The sequence below is a fragment of the Chlamydotis macqueenii genome, chromosome 8 (assembly GCF_036417535.1).
Source record: "Chlamydotis macqueenii isolate bChlMac1 chromosome 8, bChlMac1.mat, whole genome shotgun sequence".
NCBI lineage: Eukaryota > Metazoa > Chordata > Aves > Otidiformes > Otididae > Chlamydotis > Chlamydotis macqueenii.
In genome coordinates, this window is record NC_141563.1 from 30857580 (window position 1) to 30881878 (window position 24299).

Below are 24299 nucleotides of genomic sequence, written 5' to 3' on the forward strand. Positions count from 1 at the left end.
CAAAAGATCCAGTCAGTGTAGAGTCCGTCAGACACGGTAATTGCTGCTGGCCAAGTGACTTGTTCGTGTGTGGGAGAAGATGTTTGTTTATTTGGTGGTCTTAGCTGAGCTTTTAATTTTATTTTTGTTTCTCTGTGATCTACACAGGAATTTACATCTCCAAATGGTCAGAATCTAAGATCTTTGGATCTCAAGTAATCTTTCATATCTTAAAACCATCGAGGCACACTGTAAAGCAGAATATTTATTGATACACAGTTTCTGGGCATCACTTAAGTTATGACAGAGTTTGCGTATTCCTACTGTGTGGCACAATTTGATGTTCTTTGCATGCATAATCAGGAACTTCATTGCTCCTCTGCCCAAAATGCAGCTCTGTTTTTAAATCGTTGCTTTTGAATTTGCACTCTTTTTAAGATTGCACAAAGGTTTACATCTTTCATTTTAATTTCAGGTATTTATAATAGGACTGATACAGACTTAAATTAAAACTGCAGTTCAGAAATAATCATGGCATTGTAAGTGTAATATAAATATTTATGATCCTAGTGAAAATCCAGGACAGGCAAGCTGTTAACTCAAAGCAGTAGCATCTGCGTGTTGTCATATGTTAGAAGCGAAGGAAATACTGACTATTTTACCTCTAGTCCTCTCTAGAAGTTAGGGGTTGTCCATTCCTCACTCTTTGTATGTTCAACCATATGATTCAAGAACCAAAAGCAAACAAAATGGCAGTCAGAAATAACGCAGCGTTATGAGAGAGTACAGAAAAGTATCTTCCATGTGAGCAGTGTTCGGTGCTCATTTTTGCTTAGAAATCGTTAGATTCCTAACCCGGGGAGGATGCTCCGCCTGTGCTCTAAGCAAGCCACCATCAACCTTTTCTGGTCCAGAAGTATGTCCATGCTGTGTGTTAAGTTGGTATCATCTGCCCTTAAAAAAAATTATTTTTTCCGATCTCCCAATATAACAGGCAGCTTAGTAGCACATACCAAAAATGTGCTGCTGTGAAATCTGTGAGGTTTTATTTAACCAAACGTGTTCAGTGAATGATGGCACTGAACCTAGTGTTTCTGTCTGGAACATGCTGTTCAAAGATTGCATGCTTGGTGTTTCCTGAAATTTGGGGCCTGATTAAGCAGCCTTAATTTCAGCATCTGGAATCGGTAACTGTTTTGAAAGTAGTGGATGGAGAAGGTCTGTATCCTCAGGAGCAGAATTAATTGCATACAGTGCTGGTGGCCCTAGGAGGCATAGGGAAAGGAAGTCAGGTATGATCGTGTTCTCCAGCAGCATGGCCCTTCAGGAGGAAAGCTCTTGAATCTGATGCAAATATGCAGTAGTAGGAAAACACTAGTGAAGCTTTCCTTAGTAAACAGATGTATTCTAGTTTGATCCAGTGTTTATAGCAGGCCACAGCTAAGCTCTTCGTATTTTGATGTGAGGTTTTCATGCCTGATAGAGAAGATGAGCGAGAGGTCACAGTGTCCATCTTGGGATCAGAGGGAGACCCAGAAAGCTCATCATAATGTAAAGACACAAAGTCAAAACAAGATGAGTGGCTTAATTTAATTATAGGTAAGAAGCCTTTTGGTAATGCAGTTTGTGATGATAGGTAACTGTTGCACTATGAAGTCTGCATTTGAAAGACAGGCTGGAAATTGCAGAGATATTAGTAAAATTGTGCTGCTCTGTCATGGAGGGGGGATATACGTATTTTTATTCAAGGGAGATAGTTCACAGCTGGTTTTGTTTAGAAGCTGCAGATAGAACATGAATTTTTTCATGAATACATATACAAAGACTACGAGTATTTTGTATATGGTTTTTTCTAGAAATTTTGTAAAAGGGCATACCAGAAGTGTTTCCTATTGGAAGAGAAAAAAGTGACCCATATGCAGATATATAGAGCTTACTGCGAAGCCCAGCATTAAGTTACCTGATCCTAAATGACTGAAAGTCTAATCTGAGCATAAACTACTTTGATGTCAGATTCACTGATTGTGCTTTGAAGGTGCCTTCCATTTTGAGACATTACTGGTTCCAGTGGTTTTCCTCACTTAAAATACATTAAACAGATAGGATTATAGAATGTAGGGATTATGATAGATAAGACTTATAAACTGTTTAGAAAGTATGTAAACACTTGTGCCTTATGGTGTAAGCCGACCTAATAACAGGGTTTAGGAGAAAAATACCTTGTAGAGGTAGTTTATTCCCTTGTTGACCTGGAAGGGTTTTTTAGTAATTCCCCATAAAGCATGGTAACTAGTCACTGATCTCTGATTATTTATTTGGTACAGATCTTGTTAGATTAGGCTGAGTGTTAAAAGCAGTTGCTTTGCTCCAGTAGCAGATGAGAATTAACATAATCCTTCAGAACAGAAAAAAAAACCCCCAAAGTTAATGTACTGTGGTGTTCACCGCTTACAAAGTGAATATAATTCTGGCATTTGGTTTGATTGCGTTTAAAGGCCGTATTTAGTAGTGCCCCTCAGATTGGCTGCACAGGTAATCTCTGTTAAGAAGCAGTGCAGTTTTCTGCATTTGACTTCCTTGAAAGCAAAAGACTTAGTATCTGCTGAAATGAGAAAAATATTTATGCAGCAGAGTACTCTGCTAGAGCTATTTTGTCTGAAAAAATAATACCAAATTTAAGTGAATTACCTTAGATTTTTCAAGAAGTGACTTGTAGATTGGCCTCACTGTGTTTTGATAGGTACAGGAGACTTGTGCGGGAGTTATTTCTTTGTGTTGAGTGCATAATGAAAATGAAGTGAGGAAAGAGTGGTCAGATAGAGTACTGTAACTGCAGCTGGAAGTCAAGTGCCCAGAAGAGCAGAAGTCTAAAATAATGTGGTTTAGAGCTGGAAAAAAAAAAGAAGTCTTTCTGTGAATCAGAAGGAATACAGAGCATGCTTCATTTTTTGGTTATAATCTTTGGTACCTGCGGTTGGTGTGTACAGAATAAAATATTGGAAGACATGAAAAAACAGACATATTTCAGAGTCTTTTAAACCTAAAATCTAGAATTTTTTTTTTTTTAAAGATGGAATATGTGGCTCTGAATGTCATTAAAGACCTTTAAGTTGATCTTAATTTGGTGGCTTAGTTAATCTATTTTTTTTTTTTTTTTTTAGCTTCATATTTCCTGGAGTGTATTCTGTTCTTGAGCAGAGATAAACCTAATTTCAGTGTTGCATATCCTATTCTAAGGGCTGTAGATTCAAGACAGTCCCCAAATATTGATTATCTAAATAAACATTTGCATTAAGTAGCTGCACTAAATTCATTAGCACTGTGGGGGAGGGAACACAGAAATAGTGGGTGTCTCAGTGCTGGATTTCTAAAGCATATTTAGTATGGTTTGATGTCTATTCTAAATGCTGAGGAAAACGGTCAAATTTGCATCTGTCATTTTCTTTATCGCCTCTCTGCAGTAGTCTGGTGCATACTCTGCGCCAGCGAACAAAAGAATTTTGATTTCTTGATTATTGGAAAAAAGCAATTGAAGTGAGTGGGGCAAGTAGGCAGAAAGCAAGTAGGCATGACCCTTGTGCTGTGAAAGAGCTTTCTAATTAACTTCAGCAGTTTCAATCCAGAGCTTGTTCTGAAGTGTATTAAGTGCCTTTAATGCATATTTAGTTTATTTTTCACAGTTATAACTGCTTGGTTTGAGTAAATAACATCACCTTCCCATCATGTCTAGTGAGGAGGTATTAGCAGTATGGTTTTCCTGAATAGCACAAGCACACCTACACCTCTGAAATTGTGACTTCCAGATACAAAGTTATTTATGAAGCTTTTCAGTGTGTTTTGGCAGGAAACAGCCAGCTGATAAGGTGCTGTTGGTGGAATCCTCTGTTTGATGACAGTCCACCTGTAACCTCCAGTCTTGTCCGTTCTTTCCCCCATTCCACCCTTCCCTCTGGAAGCACAGACTCTCTGCTTCAGGATTCATGCACAGATGGTTCTGTCCTTAACCCTTTTTCTTTTCTTTCCTTTTAGCCCAAGGAGGACAAAGAAAAAGGGGAGGAAAGAAACAAGAGTTTTAGGAAAGCTCTGGGGGATTGGCAGCACAGTCCACTAAGGATCTTCCAGATGAGGCAGGTTCTCTTGCGACAGCAGTAGACAGCACATGGAGAGTCAGGGTTCCATGACTGACTTTCCCAGCATTCATCCGTTCCCTGATCCTAAAGACCTTCTGCCCTTCAGCCATACCAGTGAGCAGCATGGCTCTGCTGCAGCTGTCTCCTCTGCCCATCTCCCCAGTGCTCTTGCTAGACAACATGTCCAAGAAAAAAAAGACGTGTGTAAAATCAGTCTAAATGGTTTTGAAAGTGGCCTACTTCCGACTTTCCCTTTTCATAAGACTACTTTTTACCAACGCTGCATTAGGAGTTTCTTTTTTGGCTTTAAAATGGCGTTTAGTAAGCTTGTGACTAGGATTGTTTTGGGATAGCTACTCCATGGAGGTCTTGCCTGACCTTAAATCTTTTCCTTCTCCTTTGCTTCCAGAAAACTTCAGAGGTTCAATCCTAATGCTTTGAAACTTAGAGTATCATCTTAATTTGACTTATGCTTAAGATAGGTTAATTGCTAGTCATGTTATGTTGTTATGCACAAGAACATATGCAGAGGGGGGGATTTAACACCATTTCTACAACTGCACATCCTTAATGCTGCTCATCATCTATTCTTTTCTCCTGCCTAAATGGGAGTTTCTCTTGCTGTCTGAGTTGGGAGTCCAACAACCTTTGTATGCAGCTCAGTGGCGACTGCATGCTTACAGTCAGCACTGATAACCTTGTCAGCAGTTTGCTGGCTATTGCAAGTTGCTGTGGTGCTCAGCCTTTGCCAACAGACAAGCCAAACCTCCAAATCTTTGGATTTCAGCAGCATCCTACTTCATGTCCTGTGCTTCATTCCTGGAGTGGCCATCGATAGAGTATTGCAGCCTCTGACTTTTTTAAACAGTTTATGGTACAGCCTGGGTCCTGTTCAGGCCCTTCTGCGTCTCCACCTGCCTATTTAGACAGGTTTTGCCTGGATGCTATGTTTGCCATTTCTGTGATGCCACAATCTTTTGGTCCTTCTCATCCCTGTGAGATTTTGATTCTAAAAAGTGTGGAGAAAGAGGGGAAGAGAGCATCATGTCACTGAAGTCCAAGTCCATTTCTTTGACCTTGTTCACTGGCTCTGCTTTGGCTGACTCCTTCCTGGGGTTTGCTGGACATAGCTGCTGTTCTCCATTCTTCCTGAGTGGAATCCATCACTGACTTTGCAGATGTTCCTACTTGTCCCTGCTAGGAATTTCAGTGCAAGTTACTGACTTGCAGGTGCTGCTAGAGACAGGATATTGGACTAGGCAGACCTCTGCTCTGACCCAGTACTGCTGTTCCTGTGACTCTCGCAGCATCTGTTTAATCAGTGGAATATATTGTCTTGAGGGGGGAAAAAAGCTGAATGTTTTTATTATTTTTATTCACAGGAGCCCAGACTGAGTTTTTTCAGTTAGATGGTCTTTAAGGGGTGTTGCAGAAACAGATGGACAAAAAGCTGTGTCATGCTCACCTGCAAGCAAACAAATGGCAGCATCACCAGTATGATTAATTGTTGCTGTACTAGAGGAGCTGCTGTATCTGTGGTACAGAGTCTTAATGTGCCCACTGCCCTATACGGATAATTGTCTGCGCTCGGATGCATTTTAAAACTACACCATTCTAGGACCCACAAAATGAGGCCACCTTCCTCTTCCTTAGGATGCTGATGGCTAGATGTAGGGGGTGTTTTGACTTTCTCTGTGGTGAGGATGGTAGGTAGGGCATAAGAAGATAGGACATGTAACAAGGAAGAAGTATTCTCTAGCAGTTCCTTTTTTAGACTCCTCTGTTCTATGTGCTGTATCTGTGTCATTTCTGTATACCAATGCGTCTTTCTCCCATTTCTCTACTTTAAGTATTTTCCTACTTTGAAAGCCACGTTGTCTTAGAAAAAAAAAAAACCAAAACTCAGCCTAGAACACAGAACAGCTTGGGAGCTTGACTGATAACAATTTTTTCCCTTATGCTTTCTACTACATTGGAATAGCTGCTTTGTTACGTTGATTTTTTTTATTGGTAAGATTGTGGTACTTATTTGCTCCAGGTAAGGTGTGTTTGGGTACTTTGCTAAACTGGAAACAAAAGAGAAAATATGTATATTTTCCCTTTCCTGTGTTTACCACCTAGGTGTTTAATATTGTCAAAAGCCTTTTTAGAAGAATTGTCGTAAAACCTGCACTGTTTTTGGTGGTGGTCAGCCAGCAAGAATGGCTTGTAGCCATGAAATCCACACGTGGTACATCCAGTGCTGTGCATGTGAATAGTGTCATAGGAGAAGGCGTTGGCTGATATAGATAAAATCTGCGAGCTTTAAAAGAAAAAGATTTGCTTTTCAGTCTGGTGAAAATTCATAGAGGAGCATATTCGCATTAATATTCTTTTCAACAAAATTATCAAGGAATTTAAGTGATCGAACTAAGTAGTACAGGCACACAACAAAGTCATAATATTTTTCTCCTTTAAGCAGTTTTCCTTTTCATTACTTCTATTACCTGCAAGTGCCTAAAAGGAATATTATAAACACTTGAAACGTACTTAAATTCCTCCTCTTGTTTTTAAAGTTCTTGAAAGTCCTGTCTTAAAGCCGAAGCAGGTTTGTTAAGTAGACTCACTGCACTCTAAGTATTGATGGATAGCTAAATTTTTATAGGTAGCACATTTTGGAGTGCAATAAAGTAGCTTTACTTTTCTCAGCATCTTTCCAGATGCTGTGTAAAGCAATCTACGTAAATCTAACTATTGCAGATTAACTTTATTAGCTGTCAGATTGCAGCTTTTATTTATGTTTTTGCTGATCAGATTAAAAATGCTGCAGACACAGGTTGTGTTGTTAATATTAAATTTTGTATTCCGGTCTGTAATAAATTACTTTCCTCTGTGCATTGGAAAAACTGGTTAGTGGAGCTCAAAGAGTTTAATTAGTAGGCTGTTTATGAGACAGAATAGGTATTCTGAGTCATTGTTCAGAATTACTGTGAAATTTCTTAGTGTTGTACTGGCTTTTGGTTTTTGTTTTTTTGATAGAGGCTGAGGTACAAAACTTTAAGTGTTGCTGAATTAAATCATTCAACGGCAAAATTACCAGGGCTTTCTGAATTTGCAGTCAACCAGGTTTCGGATATTGCTGCTTCAGTAAATTGTTATGTCCTGCTTAATAGTCTTGTTTTGCAAAATAAACTGTTGTTTTTCTCTAATTTTATGTGAATCTGCCATTTCCTTTAGACTGGAAGCGGTACTGCCGCTGTTTCCACATAAAATGCTTCCAGGTTTGAGGATGCGCTGAATTTTTGTATCTTAGCTGTGCCTTTTTTTTCCCAATTCCTCTTCTTGCATAGCTCTTCCCAGTGAGGGAGCATGCTCTTGGCCTTTTAACAAAAATCTTTTTCCTATAAAGCAAGTTGCATGTTACTTTATTAAGCCACGACTGACACTTCATTCTGCCCATGCAGTTCTCCAACCCATCACGAAAGTGGAAACTTTGGTCAGTGCACAGGCTCTGTCATGGTTCTGTCCCTCTGCCTTCTCCACATTACTCCACCACTTGCTACCATTGTCTTCTAGAATAGTGAGCTTTCTCATAAGCTTTAGCTCTGTGTCCCTGGCATCACTTTTTTTTTGTGCAAAAGCATGTTGCATTTGCACCAAAAGTTGTGTACATGGTACAGTATGGGATCACTCATCTGAATTTACTGTCCCTCTGGCTGAAGCCTGACCTATGGAAAAAATCACTGTTTCTTTTGGTTTGCTTTCAGTTTCTGCTTCATTGTTCAGTATTAATTTTTTTAGTCACCTTCCACTTTCATCTAAATTTCAGAAATAGCAGTGTTTGGGATGGGATGCAGGAAGGGAAGATAAGTGTACTGTAATGAAGCGTGTGCGTCTTCCATAACCTACTGCTTTGCGATTCTGGAATGCCTTTTTGTCTTTGGTTCCAGACAATACAATTTTTTTACCCTCTTCTAATTTCATCTTCTTGTATGAGTAACAGTGTTATGTAGCACACTTCTAGCATTATATTTCCAGTCAAAGCCTTTACACATATGAAGTATCTATAGGCTTTTGCTTCTTTTAGTCACGATTTAACCAAGGGACAGCATATTTTAATGTTTTAATTCTGTACACTTCTAGTCTTGCATCTTAAGTGACTCTCAAGCTGTAAGTCATTCTTCATTTAAAAACCTGGTGGCTGCTGGAATTTGCCTCCAGTTTGTTGTTTTCCTTATCTCCAGTATGTATATTTCTCGTTGTAGTCCAGTGGGGTCTTTACCATTCTTTATGTACTGTTGGGTGAGCGATGCTGTATCCTCTCTCCATGATGTTACATCGCCTATTTGGGATGTGAAAGGCTTCCTGACACGTATTGGATGCTTTATGTAATGCAGTGACTTCTTTAATTCCTGTTGCAGATTTCTTTCCACACTACTGCTTACCATTTTTTATGTCCTGGTATGTTTTTTGTTTTCTTGGGTCTGTTTGGTTTTACTTTCTCCTACTGAATATTGTTTTAACTTACCCTGTTTGTTTCTAATATCTGCATTCTTGTGTTTAATTTGTCTCTTCTTCAGCATTGAATTTACTGTTTGGGATAGACAAGTCATGGCTGTTTCTTGTCCATTCATGCCTGTCCTCAGAACACTGGATTTTTATAGTACAGTCCCTGTTCTGTTCTGGGACAAAGCGGGGAGGAGTGCAGCCTTGCTCTTCTAAGAACAGCTGCTAATTCAGAGGCTGTGTGCTCCTTGAAGGAAGGGGGAGGAGAAGATGAAAAGAAGGGAAGCAAGAGATGTCAGCTAGGGGAGGGAATCTAAATATTTGTTCAGAAGTGGAACTCAATTGTCTTATGTATGCCAGGAGCAGTAGCTTCTGAAAACATACTTAATCAGTTGCTTGCAGTAGTATGAACGCGCTCATGCTTAAAATCCAGTTTTACATTTAAAGAAACTTGATAAAAGCAGGAAAGCAAAAAGAAAAAGGAGGATAATATATTCTGCAGCTTGAAATGTGTGTGGTGTTTGCAAGATATCTCCAGCCCAGCACAACTCACAATGACCCAATAATAAGGTTACTGTCTTAGGATGGGGGAGATGCAGTTTTCAATCCCTGTTCTAGTGTTCAAGTTCACACTGGAAATCTTGATGCCTTTCAGTTCTCTCTTCCAAAGTCAGAATAAAGGTGCTTTCCTCAGTGGTGTTTGTGAGGAAAGGTGCCTTACAGAGATAAAATGCTGCCACGCTATGGTAATGGGAACCACAGAAGACTCCAGCCAAGTCAGCAGCATCTATCTCAAACTGCCGCTGAAGCTTTGCATGCAGATTAGTCCATGTCCTCAAGTACAGTAATTACACAGCTGACTTTGTTAAAGCTCTGTAGTACGCAGGTAAGAGCGAGGTCTTGTTTCAAGTGAGATGCAGCCTTCAAGAGACTGTAAGGCACTGTTTGCAAGAGTGGACATGTTTTGTATATCTGGTATGGTCAAGTTCAAAAACAGAGTAAGGGCATGTTTTCAGCAATCCTCTTTAAATTTCTGTGGGAGTAGGATTTTCGGAAGGGTCTAGTGGTGCGGGACATCAGTAGGCTCTGTCAAAGCATGCTCCGTCTTGTTCTGTTTTCTGGGTGGATGTATGGGGCTGTTCCAGAATGAGAATCATTACTGCGTCTAATTTTGGGGAATAGTAGCTACTGTCAATTGCTATTTAATTTACATGAGAACTGCTGCTGCTTCAGCATCTCTGAAAATCAAGATATTAAATGACACTGTCTTGCATTAAGGGATTTTTGTCCTCCTCTGTAGTTTTGACAAATCATGTCATCTCCTCTGGCGCTGCCTGGAGAAGTCACGCTTTTTAACTCTGTGAGGTGCTGGTTGAATGACATTGCTCTCTGTTGTGAGGAGCTTGCAGTTTGGTTTTGGGGGTCTTGCTTTGTCTTTGAAGTCACTGTGTTCAGGTCATGGTGGTTCTCTTCCAAACACGGATGGAGAGGTCCGGGCCTTGCAGTTATCTCACTAGCGCTAATCATTTGATCGCTTTAGCTACGTTTATAGGATTTATTTCACATTTTGGGCAACACTTTTTTTTAATTCCCCTTTTTGTTCCTAGGCTTGTTGTCATGGTACCTGGCACTTCCCATTCAGATATTAAAATTGAGTGAGTGGTGTCTGTATGTCTGGTTCATTTTCCCTCTCTTATCCTCTCCCCGAGGGAGAGTTTTACGTGGGATGTAGCACGCCGTTTGCAAGGGTTTCCTTTGGGGGATTTTTTTAATCACGTAGCAGCAACTCTTGGAGAAGGCCTGGTGCAAAGAAGCCCTGTCTACTTGCACTGGAGTTTATTAAATTCTACATGCATGAGCTCCCATGGGAGCTCATTGTGCAACTCACGACACTCCCAGAGCCCCCCAAAAAGGCCCATCTCCTGCACAAATGAGCTTTTATCAGAGTCTCATTGCCAGGAGTAAGGCAGCAATACAGACTTTCTCCCTGCGGATTTCCTATGGGGAGGGCCCAGCCTTTGCTATTCGGGGATCAGGGCTCGGGTGCCTTAGGGAAAGAGTTTGCTTGAGGAATCGTGTCCCATATGAGCATGTTTGTGTCAGCATCTACACCTTTACAGGTGCTCTAGGCAGAGTGGGGCTTCAGCCTGTGGAACACAGAGGGATTTTCTGTGAGGCTTGGGTTTAGATTTGCTTATTTATTTGTTATAGAACTAGAAACATGGTTTTTAGGAGGGAATTTGTTATAAGGGTATCCTAGTACGAGTCTGGAACCTGGATTTCCTCTGATAGGATCTTAAGAAGGAGGAGCTACTGACACTCAGATTTTGCTGATGGCTGTTTTTAACCAAAGATAAGTTGTACCCCTTAATTGCAGGTGCGTCAAAGCATATCTGGGGCTTTAGATTGGAGTGCATTTAAATGCAGATGACTTTTCCTAATCTAGAAGGGGGATCTTCTCAAAAGAACTAACAAGGGCACCTGACACAGTAATTTGATGGAATGTTCCTAAAGAAAACTTGTACCCAGTCACCTTCCTGCAAAAGGCAAAACCCAAGCTATTTACCACTCATCCTTTCCTTGCTTTTGCTTAGAGGAAGACAACTCACTTTTCTCTAAATTCTTATAAAAGTGGTAAGTATATTGTAATAGGAGGAGAATGCTTTCTTGTTATTCATGAACAGCATGTATTAAATCCTAGTCTGTACAAATATAAGGAGTCTGTATAAGCTGTAGACAAAATGGATGCTGTGATAGAGCTGCACTAAGCACAGAACAAGCTACCTTTGTAGCTGGATTACAGTGAATTGTGACAGTGACAGCTTTAGCTTGTTTGGTCCTAGGAACACCTTGCATAGAAGCTACTTTCCTCCTGGTTTGCTTCTCCCATGACTGCAGTGTGCATTGCTGGGATTGACAGAAGGCACTTCTCCTTGATAAAGGGATGGAGGATGAATGAGACTGTTGCTGGTATAAAAAAGCATCAGACAAGGAGCAGAGTTTGAACGGGTCTCATGATCAGATTTCATTTTACCTTGGTCTGAATCTTCTCTCCATAGCTTACTTTCTTTTTTAGGTAAACCACTCTATTTGTTGGTAACTGTGATAGAAACAAACAAAAAAAAATAAACAGGCAATTCACTTGACCCTCTCCGTATGTTTTGAATGTATCTTCTCAAGGGTATTTGTGTAACCTTCTCCGAAAGCCCTTGCTTCATACTGCTCTTCATATGAGTTGCAGTCATTCTTTGTCCTTCCAGGAATGTGTTTAAAACACTTCTGAAATGGTTTGGAGGCTCACAGGGTTGTGCTCTGAAATGGGACTACCAGCTGGAGCAGGGCTTACCTTGAATGTCAGTGAGTCTCTTCTGTTTACTGTTATTTAGAAGATGGAAAGCATGACGAGTCTTTCTCTTGCTTGTTGCTTTCCTTGCCAGCCATCTGTAGGTGGTGTTTATTAGGAATATCCCCGATGTATGAGAATCACTGGGGAAGGTTGAAGAGTATGCACAGGTCTGCTTGGAAGAGTCACAGGTGGAGAGCAAGTTGAGCTCAGCTGCTTCGATAGGGAGAAGCTCACCCTGGCACCACTTTCTTCCCTAAATGTTTGCTGAGGTTGGAACAGGCAAAAATTGGAGCTGGGAGGCTTGGGGAATTAATGGTGAGCGTTATTTTTTGGTCCCAAACCCGGAGTGACTGAAGGCTGTTACTGTCTGACGGCCTCTGCCTGGCTAATACAAGATGAGCTGTCAGTCGTGGCCTACTTCTGAAGGAAGGGATTGTGTCAGAACAGAGCATCAGCGCTCCATGGCGTTGATATTATGGTTGTCAGGCAGGCAGCTTTAATTAGGTTTTACATTTGGGTGGGGGACAACAAAACCATGATTTAAGGCAGTTTACATTGCTGTCCCATTGCTGGTTTTAATGAGTGACTGTTTATAGTTGGAGCCATAGACCTTTAATGTGACTTTGCATTCCAGAGCAATTTATTTTCAAGGGAAAAAAGGATATTTTAAGAACTTTTAAAACCTAACCGGCCACAGGTGAGCAATTCAAGGTTCTACTGTTTTTAGAATAGTTTCCAGCAATAGGAAGGCTTCAGACTTGTCAGAGAAAGCAGTTTACTTCTACTTTCCTTGTGGGAATGATTGCGGCAGGAGCTGTATGGAGTCAAGCAGCAAGAACAGTGTTATTTGTAGAGCTTCAGAGTAGAAGAGATTGAGCACTTAACACATCTCCCTGAAACCTTCCCTGGACTAATTCCTGCTTGAGTTAGAGCATAGCTTTTAGAAAAATCTGAACTTTCAGAATTTCCAGTGGTAGAAGAGCTGACAAAATGGTTGGTAGGTAGTTAAAATAATCTGTTACCTTCAATGTCAAAAACAGAACAAATGCCTTCCCCAGGAAGGCAGCATTTACTTTGTTATTTCTAGTCTGGTTTCTCTTTTTTCAGCCGCCAAATAATGGGACTTGGGATACATAACTCTGTGTCTTATCTGCTGGACAGACATTATTAAAAATAAAATCAAACTGTACGTCAGATGAGTACTAATGTAGTACTGTTAAGGTTCAACTTAGCCTTTTTTGATCAGGTAGACAGATTGACCCCCATCTTTCAATTGAAAGGGAGTTTTGGTGCTGTAGTCTATTCTTATGGCACCATCACCAAGGCATTGGTATCTTTCTTGAAGCACGGATCTTGGTGTTTCAGCAGTGAAGCACGCAGCCAGATGAGAAGCAGTGATTTCTCTTTCCCTTTTCGAATGTGTGGTTCTTATGCTGAGAACAATAATTTTAACCCTTTTGTTAGCATTTCAGCCTTGAGGTATGGTTGGTTTTCCATCACCTTGTGAGTCCTTCATTTCCCATTTGGAATATATGCCACAGTTCAGTTGGTTTGTCAGGGTGCAAGCTTGGGTTGTGCTATTTAAATGTATATGTTTTATTGAGGAGCTTGAACTGCTTTGCACCTTTGCCCTGTCCTCTTTGTTCTTGTCCTCTCATCCTATCTTTCTGGAGTCAATGGTCTTCAGCAGCAAGGAGTTTGGTTTTTTCCACTCATCGATGGAAATAAACAGTTCAGGGCCAAGACCTGTTTCCTGAGAGAGACCTGTAGGAAAATATCTTTCTGGTGATTTCCTATTCACAATTCCCAGTTAGAGATCTGTTGGCTGATTATTTTTTTTTAATCCATTTAATGCATGCCGTGTTAATTTTGTTTTAGTCAATTAAAAGCAGTACCAAATCAAGTGCTTTATAGGAAACCAAGTATATCGATGCTATTAAATCGACATTCCTAAAATTTATAAGTCAAATTTGTAATCTCATCAAGAAGGATGTCAGTTTAGTTTGACAGAATCTATTTTCCATAGACCTAATTTGATTTACATTGATTTTATTACCCCTCTCTAATTTTTTATTATTAGTCCAATGTCAAATATTCTGTAATTTTGCCTTGCTCAGCATTAGGCTGAGGGACCTGTAATTACTTGGGTCGTTCAGTCCTCCCTTTTTGAATTGCAGTGCAAAATTGTCTTTCCTCTGGCTCTTGGAATTTGTTCAGTGCTGTAAGGATTACTGAAAATAGCAAGAGAGCTATTCACCCCTTTTTTGGAGTCTGTTTTGTGCAAGTAATCCAGATCATCTCATTTAAACATGTATAATTTTAGGAACTCCTGTTTATCATTCACCTGGGTTGCTAGTTAGTACTTCATATAGCTTCTTCAGGTGTAACATGGCACGTCAGTTTTCTCTGTACTATTACTATCTGCTGATGAGTCAGTGTGAGTGTTAAGGACTCTTTTTTTTCCTCTAATGTTGGGGGCTTTTTTGTTTTGGTTTGGTTTTTTACCTTTTGTTATTCTGACCTTTACTAGTCAGATTTTTTTTCCCGGATCTCTGTTTCCTATGGTTTTTTTCTGTTCTAACTTAAGTTCATTTCTATCTGTTTTCCCTATATCTCTAAATTTAAAGTATGGAATTGGCCTAAGCAGACCGGCTTACAAAGGAAGTACAAGCAGTCAGAGGTCTTTAACTGACACTGCTTTTTTCATAGTGGCAGGTTTGGGGCTGTATGGATAAATGTTATCAATACACTCTGGTTATTTTTCCATATTCTTCCTCATGGTTTGTTTTAACCTTCGTGATTCTCAGCTCTGTGAAATGGAGCCTTGGAAAATATGAAATATGTACGTTACCAGGTTGGGCTTGGTGTTGCATGTGTTGATAATTTTAATCCTGTTACTGCTCACTTTTAGACCTATTCTTTACCAGATCATAGGAGATCCACTACACATTTTCTGCAAACTAGAGGAAACATTCAGAAAGAGCAGTGGTAATAGTGATATAACAAGGTGTTGTTGTAGGATCATCTAGAAATCTCTTGCCTGTCCTACTGAATCACAGCATGCAATGAACTATTGGATTCCAAATCACAGAAAATATTTACTATTTACGGTGCTGTTCCTGGGAAGTGTAGCATGGGAAAGAACTTCAATGTCTGTGTGGCATCCCACTGAGAGGTCCAGCTGCTTGCTTCGTGCTGCCAGATTGCGTCCAAAGAAATGTTACCCTTTTTGAGTACATACATTAAGAGTACGTGATAGGAAAAAAAAAAAAAAAGGGAGAGAAAAAAAAAAGAAAAACCTGAAAGTTCATACTGCTTAACTGTATTCTTGAACAAATCCTTCTCTTCTTTCTCTTCAGTAACAATTTTTAGTTCTTATACATCTAGAGTCTGTGTTTTGTCTGACATAAGGTGCATTGCTCTTGAGAGTAATTTGAAAATAATATTTTTAGCTGGATATATAATTTTTTTTGTTTCTTAGCTGGTAAATGTTTAGCACACTAAAACTTTATGATGTCTGCCAGCAGTCGTAAAGCTCTTCACAATTTTTTTTTTTTTTCTGGGTTTATTCTTTTTCAGGGTTTTTTTTGGGATGAGAGAGTGTCTGTCTTCATTAAATGTTGGTGTTTATGGGAGATGCTTGCAAATACAAAATAAACCAAACAAAATATACCCGTGAAGTGGCAAGCTCTTAACTGAAAGGTTTTTCTCGCTTCAGCTTCAGTGATACAAAGCGAAGCATATGGCATAAAGCAGGAACAGGAATATAACTGAAACAGCTACACCAATATTTCCATAGGCTGCAAAGGATGTGGGGTTTGAGGGGGTTTCTAAGAGAAAAGGGTGGGTCTCTCCAGTATTCTGAGCATTGACTTTCTGTTCATTCGGGGGAAAAAACCTTACTCTTTTGTGATGATATAATCCAGCCAATGCAGCGATTAATATCCTTGATACAAAATCACAACTAGTAGCTTACGAACAGACCTTAATTTCTGTTATGAGTTTTATGTATTTCATGATGTTCAGGAGTATATACTAACAAAAGGAAATCATGTGTCTGTGTGCTTATTATTCTAAGCAAAATTTTATGACAATGTAATTGTTTCCTTTGAGCCAGGTTCTGCAGGCATGCATGCAAATAGCTTTGTGTTTATACTCCTTATCCCTCACCTTGGAGGAAAATATTTGTTTGTTTCCAGTTGGTGGTGAAAATCAGAGATTATGATATCTAAATAACTTGAATAGTGTTACTGGAGAAATCCAAGGAAAGGAGTGAATGATCTATTAAATTTTTATGTAATTCTTTTCTTCTCTTGCCATTTCTCTTTGCTACAGCTTGTGTTGTCTATGGGTTTGTTATCCATGGCCTCTTCCTTGCAGAAGTATTTACAGAAGTGAGAATGTTCCTATGAGAGATTTTAAGATGTTGGGTTAGTCTGTGTGCCTTGAGAATTACAGTGGCTGGACATGGAAGCCCATGGTCAGACAGACTGACATAAATCCCAGGGCTCTGTGTCAGCTGTTCCTGTTATCTGTGTACCTCTGAAGGCCAATAGATAATTAGCGGGAAAAGCAGGGACACAAACTCACGTTATCCAAGTCCTGATCCTTGCGTTTCCCTTCCTGTGTAAAAAGAGGTTCATTTCTTAGAGAATGGCTTCCATTTGCCTAGGACTGTTTAGGACTAAATATATGAAGGATTTGATGTGTTCAGAGGCACACAGGAATTGGGGTGGTATAAAATCCCAGGTAGACATGAGGAGGAAGGCATGGAAAGTATCTTTGCAGTATTTCTGCTCCAGGCTTCCTGCTCAGTCAGACTTCAGCTCATTCTTGATTAATGTCATGTAACTTGGGTAAGAGTATTTTTGTTGAGATTAATTCAGCTCTCCAGGAAGACGAGATATGTTTTTATACTTTATTCTGAAGTTAAATTGATTATATGGAATTGTTCCCTGAATATATTGTAGGTTAAACCAGCCATTTCTTATCCTTACGTCTGCATGTGGGCATTTTAGGCATGAACTGCAGTGTTCCCATGGATTTTTAAAGTCTTCCATCGCATAGTTAGCAGCTTTTAGTGCTTTGATCTGATTTTGTAAGACAGAAGTGCTCCCTGTATTTGTGTAACAGCAAACGCTGTATTTTTGGTGGCGTCTGACTTTGAGAAACACACAGATGCTTTTTTGTAGTCCAGGAGACAAAGAAACAAAGCTTTGTGCTTGGGAGGCAGGATCTGTGCCTCCAGGGTACATCAAGGCACTTGGTCTGCAGCTGCTTTCCCAACCTCCTCTTTCTCCTGGTGAGCAGGAGCCGGGTGGCTGTTTACAGCTCCGGTGGATAGAAATCTTCCACAAGTGCTGCCCTTCTCCTTGGGAGGGTTTTTCACATGTTTTCTTTCTCATCGCCTGTGAGCAAGGAGCACTTAGATCCCCTGCGCATCAGCGCCTGGAGGCAGGTCGTCTTTTGGCTCGCTGTTCTCCGGATACACCGAAGGGCTGTACGAGAACAAGCGTGGCTGAAATACAGGACTGCTTGCCATCCTGCCTGGGCTCACTTATTATTGAAATGCGATTATCTGTGTGTGTGCCTTGACAAAAAAAAAAAAAAAAAATTGCTGTGTCTTCCAAATGTGCAAAATAACTTCAGTAGGAGGCTCGGAGGAAGGGATCTGGAAGCGGCTGTCTGTCACGTTGCATTAATAGAATTGATGCTGCAAAATTGGTACTTGGGAATCGGGACAAGGTACCTCTTGGGTGCCGCTTCTCGCAGCGTGTTGCAGACCCCCGGCTCTGTCCCCACGCTGTGCGGATGCGTATGTGGAGTGCTGACAGCACGGCCTCTCCAGCTCCCTGTTACTTACCCCAGCTATTAACCAGGTCTCCCCTCTCTACTGCAAACGCAAACAGAGATCTTGCTAGTGAAACAGAAGCTGTTGAAATTATTTTGGCTGCTAAAGCAGGCTCCTGCCATCCCGTGTGCAGCAGCAGTTGTTTTACTGTTTTGGTTTTGCTGTCATCTCCGATACAGGGAGGAAAGCTTTAATGCGGTCCCTTCCCCTGCTGCAGTTTGATCTGTCCTTTCTCTTCTGATTTACTGGCTGCTCACTGAGCAGTGAAATAAGATGTAAAGGTTGTTGTTTGTTTCTCAGACAGTTGTTTCAAGGTTGGTATTAAAACACTGTTTTCTAATTTCTGCATTTTAAATACTTAGAAACTTTGTGTGTTACTGTTTTCTAAGAGGTGGCCTCGTTTCTGCTCTGGCAGGTCAGCCAGTTACATTTATTAGGACCTCTGCACAAAACTATTACACAATTTCGCTGTCAAGCCTTGTACATATTGTTCAGTAAACTCCTGGGGAAGGCAGGGTGCGGGGTTCCTTTGTTTTTAAAAGTAGGATCTTCAGAGCAGCAATTTAAAATTTTTATGTTGGCTTCCACTGTGTTAAGATGATAATGAAATGATGGAGAACGCCATAGAGGCCATAGGGGAAAGCAGGGGTGAAATGAACAGTGGAAGAAAACTATGATCCCACTCTTGGAGTTGTTCCTGTGATAAAAAAAAAAATACTGAGTCTTGTTTTCTTTGTTTCTTGTATTTCAACAGGGCAGAGTTTAGGGTATGGATTCGTTAACTATATTGATCCAAAGGACGCAGAGAAAGCCATTAACACTTTAAATGGACTCAGACTCCAGACCAAAACCATAAAGGTAAGACAATATAAAACACCTTTTGTTCAGTTCAGGAAGTAGAGAAAGTAGTTGAAATGGTTTCTGGCAATTTCATCACTATTTTAATCTCCATTGTAAGGGGCACTCGGCTAACGAGCTCCTCCTTGGAACAATGGGAGGACTGCAGGAGATGAAATCTCTCTTCTCTGAAATTGCTGCTATTGTTATGGGGGGAAAGTAACAGGAAGCTTCTTGAAGCATTGCAGTGAGGCTTAAATGTAGAATAAAACAGCTGTAGTGATACTGTTATCCATAAACAGTGGTGAAATACATGACAGTGTATTCATACGTTACACATTTTCTTGAGTTTTAATGGGAAATACCTTGACATGGAGCACTCTATTAGTGACTCTCATGTCGTTATCAGGTGTTCAGAGTATGTTTCTCTCAAGTTAGAATATGTCATTCTCAAAAATACTTTTTTTTTTTTTCCTGAATTTCCCCATCCTTAGTTTGATTTATTCTTTTAAAGCTGGAGGGATTAGAGATCCCACTCAAGTCTCTCATTTCATTGTTGTAATAGACCATTAGTTATTCAACAACGTTTTTTAGTGGTCTCGCAAGAAAAGCAGATTTCTACACTGTCGCGTTTTTTGCTGCATGGCTGATAAAGCATTTTTGAAACAACTTACAGAAGATTTCCACATCCTGAATTCTGATAAATAATACAGCTTGAGGAATGTGAATCAAAAAATTGAAGGAGACCAAACAGCAGATTTGATTCAAATTATCTGAACCAGTTTTGATCATATTTGAATGCTGGTTTTCTATTTGTATAACATTCTTAATTTTTCTTCTGTACTCGATTTGTATTTCAAAGCCAAAAATGTTAAAAACAGAATTTCCGCTTTTGAAAATATTGGTACCAATACTCTCAGTGATTTCATATCTTGCAAGAAAGATACTGTATGGTCAGTACTCTAGTTGTACTTAACCTTTTCTCTCTGAAGGTTTTGGTTTGGACAAAGTTATACTCCCTAAAGCCAAAAAAGCAGATTCTTGTGCATCTCTGAGGATTGTTTCAAGAAAGTTTTTTCCTGATCTGTTTGATTAGCGAGTAGCAGAAACCCTGAGCTGAGGATTATGAAAGTGGTGGAGTGGTGGCATGGGTTACATAGAGAAGGCTAATTCCAAAACTCCCGTAGACCAACCAGGTTCCATGCGATAGATATGCATGTGGGCCATGTATCAAAATGCTCACAGCATGGTTTTGCAGAGTTAAATAGGAAAATTTGTAGAAATCTGTATGGCAAAGCAGCAAAATCTACTGCCTTATCTATTGCTGCAGGTGGAAATACATGCTTGAACTCAGCAGTTTCCACTTACAGTGAAAAGTTGAGCAATAAGTTACTCTCCAAATTGCTTTTAAAGACACGTTATCAGGAAAAATATAATATTCTGACAGTACTAACCTATCTTCTAGTACATTATTAAAAACTCAGTAGAACTTGAAAAATCTAGATCAGTTTTAAATGCAGCATTTCTGTATTTTGAACAAGATTCAGTGTTAGCAAAGGTGCTACATTTACTGTGTTACTTTGCCTCTTCTTTTTTCCTATTTCGTGAGCCAGAGCAATGCTATTCTACTTATAATACTCCAAGGTTACAGGAAACAAGCTACAAAAAGGCCCCCAAAAACTCCAATTATTATTTTATGTTTCTGTCACATGCAAAATTAAACCATTGTGCCTTTATTTTTGTCACGTACAGTAAGATTTTTATTATTCAGGACCTTCTCATGCTAAAACATTGTTGTGGAATGGTCTATTTTCTTCAATTCAGTATAAATTCTATGAATACAAGGGGTTTGTTAGGTTTGGGTTTTTCATGCTTATTAATAGCTAGTAGACTTTTATAGAATATGTGACATACTGTTGGATTCTTGAAAGATGTTAAAATTTAATAATAAGCCAAGAGATGGAGCTAACCTATGTGCGCAGGAGCTGCAGTTTCTTCAATGATTGGGAAGATGTGTAGGGTTTTTTTAAAATAAAATTGTTTTCAAGTAAGTGTTTATGCAGTTGCTTAAAACCAGCCCAAGGGAGCCTTCTGTTGAAATAGCCAAGTTTTGGACACATGAACATCTAATTCTCACTTTCCGGGCCAGTGTTTAATTGCAGAATCACATGTGATTACCTCACCTTACCCCCTTGGTTTTTTGTCTTTTTAATTATATTTTGCTCCTAGAAATCTTAATAAATCAGGTCTGTTTCCTTGGTACTGGTTTCCCAATGTTGACGCTAAGTGATTCGTGAATTGTGTGGTTTCGCTTCCCCCGGCAGCTCCCGCGTCGCCGGAGATGTCCCTCGTTTCCAAAGGGTTGCAAAGCAGTGAGAAATCCTCCTCGTCGCCACTGACGGCTCCTAGCTTGCCTGTGGCCCCCACGCGCCCCTTTCCAGCATCTCACTGTGGTTCATTATAAGGTTGAAGTATTTTAATTTGGGGAATTATTATATTTAATCATCAGAGCTGGTTACTGTAGGTAGATGCCCTTTACAGTTACTAAAAACGCACTTTTGGTGCATTAAAAAAGCCTGTCTCAGAAGAACTTAGAGAAAGGGGTCTGGCATATAGTTTTGTAGACTAAAAAATATTTAAATATTAGAGTAACATTGAGCTAGACAAGTACTGAGCACTACTTTATTCTATTTTCTTCATGAGTGTGGTTGGTTTTTCATACCCCAGAATGAATCTCTCATGTCCTGTATATGGATGGACTGAACCCTGGCCTCTGCCCGTGTACCCTGGGTGGCTGCAGCCCTGCAAGGTAGCATTTCTCTGGCTACCGTTTGTTTGGAAGCTATTTTGGTGGAAAGTTGAAATGAATAATCAGTGAAAGCCCTTTTACAGGGGTAAATTACTTCTGCTTGCCAAGGTTACCTTGGTCCTGCTGGCTGTGAACCATCTCCTTACTTAAACAGTCGTGGGCTCTGCTGTCCTTTGCACCTAAACTAAACATGAGCTGGCTCTAGGGGATCATGTTTGTACTCATTTTTGACCCCACAAGGCTTAATTCCTCTTAAAAAAAAAAAAGTCTTCTGCATGTGTCCCAAGATCCTGTCCTTTTCACTTCTGTAACATTTTTGTGGCAGCTTAGTGTTCTCTTTTCTGATGCCTTGCAAAACAGCCATGCAGTCACAGGAGGAACTGGGTTTATAGCAGGATCAGCAGAATAGCTAGGCACAGTCTGCTCTGATGTGCGGACTAAAATAACTGAAGAAATGTTCTTTATTATTTCATTGTTACAATAAATAATCCCTTTTCACTGTAGCAGCTAAAATATTTATGTGCTTTTTATTTAAGTCAATGATGCCCTTTCAAGTCCAAGTCGAGAGGTGACTATTTACAGAATATCTGTTTGGAGAGAGCATTGAAGGAAGTGCTTTGTGTTTGGTAGTAATAGGTTAGACACGTTATGTTCCTCCTCAGCTGATCATAGCGCATATTTTATTTACGCCATTTCGTAGCAGCATCATCATCTTGTGAGAGAGAAGGGCTTCACTTTATTTTCACAGCTGAAGCTTGACATAATTCTACAAAACAGCTTAGAATGAGGGAAGAGACAGTATGTGTTAAAATAATATATATTCCAGAAATTGAATCTATTTTTAGAAATTAAATTTGCCCATCCGTAAAAGCGTATGAAAGGTCACTGCTGCTGTTGGATTGCCTGGCAATTCAGTTGCATCAGATATCAGAAGGAAAATAAAATGTGCGATGCATGGGGTACAGATTGTTTAAACTGTGCTGCTTTGCCCTGAAAAAAGGACAATGTCTGAAAGGCTGTGAAGGAAACGTTTTACAATTTACATGGGGATTCAGGTGACCTGGCTTCATGTTGGGGGACTCTGGGACAAGGGCAAAACAGAGTTTTGAAAGGAAGATTGAAATCTAAAAAGAGCCTGTGACCCCCTGAAGTGCAGTCTTGTGTCCCCCTCTCCTTCCTTTTCTCTGTCACCTGAGAAGTAGATTTACTTCTTTCTTCCTTCGCAGGAGCAGGTAGCACGCTGTGACACTGCTGAGCAAAGGGAGAAGTCAGCGGTGAGGGGAGAAGGAAGCTGGGTTCTCTGAGCCCCTGATGCTTTCCAGTTTTTGAATCCATCAAAACTATCAGATGATAAAATACCAAACAGATAGGATCATCCCTCTGTGGTCAGAAGCTTTCTCTAATTATTTTAATTTGCAGTTAAATGAATAAATAACATGGAATATGGCTACTGCTATTTTGACATTTCCTATTGTTCGTTCAAAATGTTTATTTGTGCTTAACTCTCCTGTTTTGATCGATAGGACTGAGTGATCCTAGTTCAAAAATACAGTGAATAGGGCTGTGGGAGAGAGTACTCCCGTGTTTTCCGCAGAATAAGGTAGTAACATTTCCACTCAAAGATCTTGCTGTTTATCTTGGTTTCTCAGGCATTTTTCAAAATGCCAGATACTTCTACAAAATTCAGACTCTAGATCTGTCCATGTTAATTCTCGTAATTGTCTGCAAAACTACAAACCATCCTGTCACTGTAGGGTAACCAAATAACAGCAACCTCGGACTTCTCCGTCCTACAAAGTCATTTGTCAAAAAGATTGCCTTCGAGACGTGCACGGCGGGTGAAGGAGGCGTGGGAAGTACAAGGTAGGGGAGGAGGAAGGCTGCAGCAGTGAGCGATGGGGAAGAGCAAAATCCTCTGCACCGTGTCCCAAACTGCCTGGGAGGTATGGGGAGGAGATAAACCCAACAATTTGAGTTGCAGCCGGAAAATGCTGGCTTGCTGAATAGCTATGGTAGCAGAGCTCTGGTGTTGGGTGCCCTTGGTGCAACACTCTGCTGAAAAACCCTGCATTTTCCACTGTTATTCTCCCATAGCCTCTCTGGGGACAACAACCTGCACCTGCTTCTCCCAGTGAAGAAATGGGATGTTGTGGAAGGCTGGGCGGTAAGGGGAGGGTATATGGAGAGATCTGGGGATACTCTGATTTGTGGGGGAGCTGGGGAAAACAAAATACACAGAGGAAGGCACAGAGAGGGCTTAGGTGTTTTGTGAGGGAGAGGAGATGGAGAGTCTTTGAGGACGGAAGATATTGGGAGGATCTGAGCGTGTTGGACTGTGGTGCAGAGGGGTTTGCATTTTTAAGCTTCCCATGCGTAGAGGGACACAGGGTGTGCCGCACCCAGTGTGCTGTGCCGACTCATCAGCTGCCTTCAGACACACTCGGCTGCGTTTCCCCCCGAGCTCCAGCAAGTTCTGTAGAGGGCAGAAGCATAAAAACGTGTGTGCCATTCCTTCCCTGAAAATTTAAATTACAGGCATTTGCAAGCTACAGATTTGGGATGTAGTTGTTCTATAGTTCCTCTTAAGGTAGTTGCTCGTTCTGTTTATCGTAGCTCACAGTTAGTCACAAGAACGGTTATCTGCTGTGACTGCTACACCCTAGGACAAAGCCTTGGACAAGAAGTTTGTCCGTCTTGAACAAGATGCCACACACCTGGAAAAACTCAACTAAGTGTACTTTGGGTTTGCTCTCTAGGAGCCTCTGTCTGTGTAATTTTTTGGACTTTGTAGTGCTTATTAACAAATCCTTCTCCACCCTTTGTGCCCATAGTGATGCTGCGGCTCAAAGGACCTTTCAGTGC

The 24299-nt window shown here is 40.4% G+C and overlaps 1 protein-coding gene across 2 annotated transcripts in view; it reads left to right on the plus strand.

Moving 5' to 3' along the window:
• ELAVL4 (ELAV like RNA binding protein 4) overlaps window positions 1–24299 on the plus strand; it is a 63117-nt gene that overhangs the window by 24005 nt on the left and 14813 nt on the right. For both annotated transcript variants that reach the window (XM_086753480.1, XM_010120934.2), the window contains exon 3: window positions 18546–18649. In XM_086753480.1, coding sequence (XP_086609606.1) covers window positions 18546–18649 — 104 coding nt within the window. The remainder of the gene's footprint in view (window positions 1–18545; window positions 18650–24299) is intronic.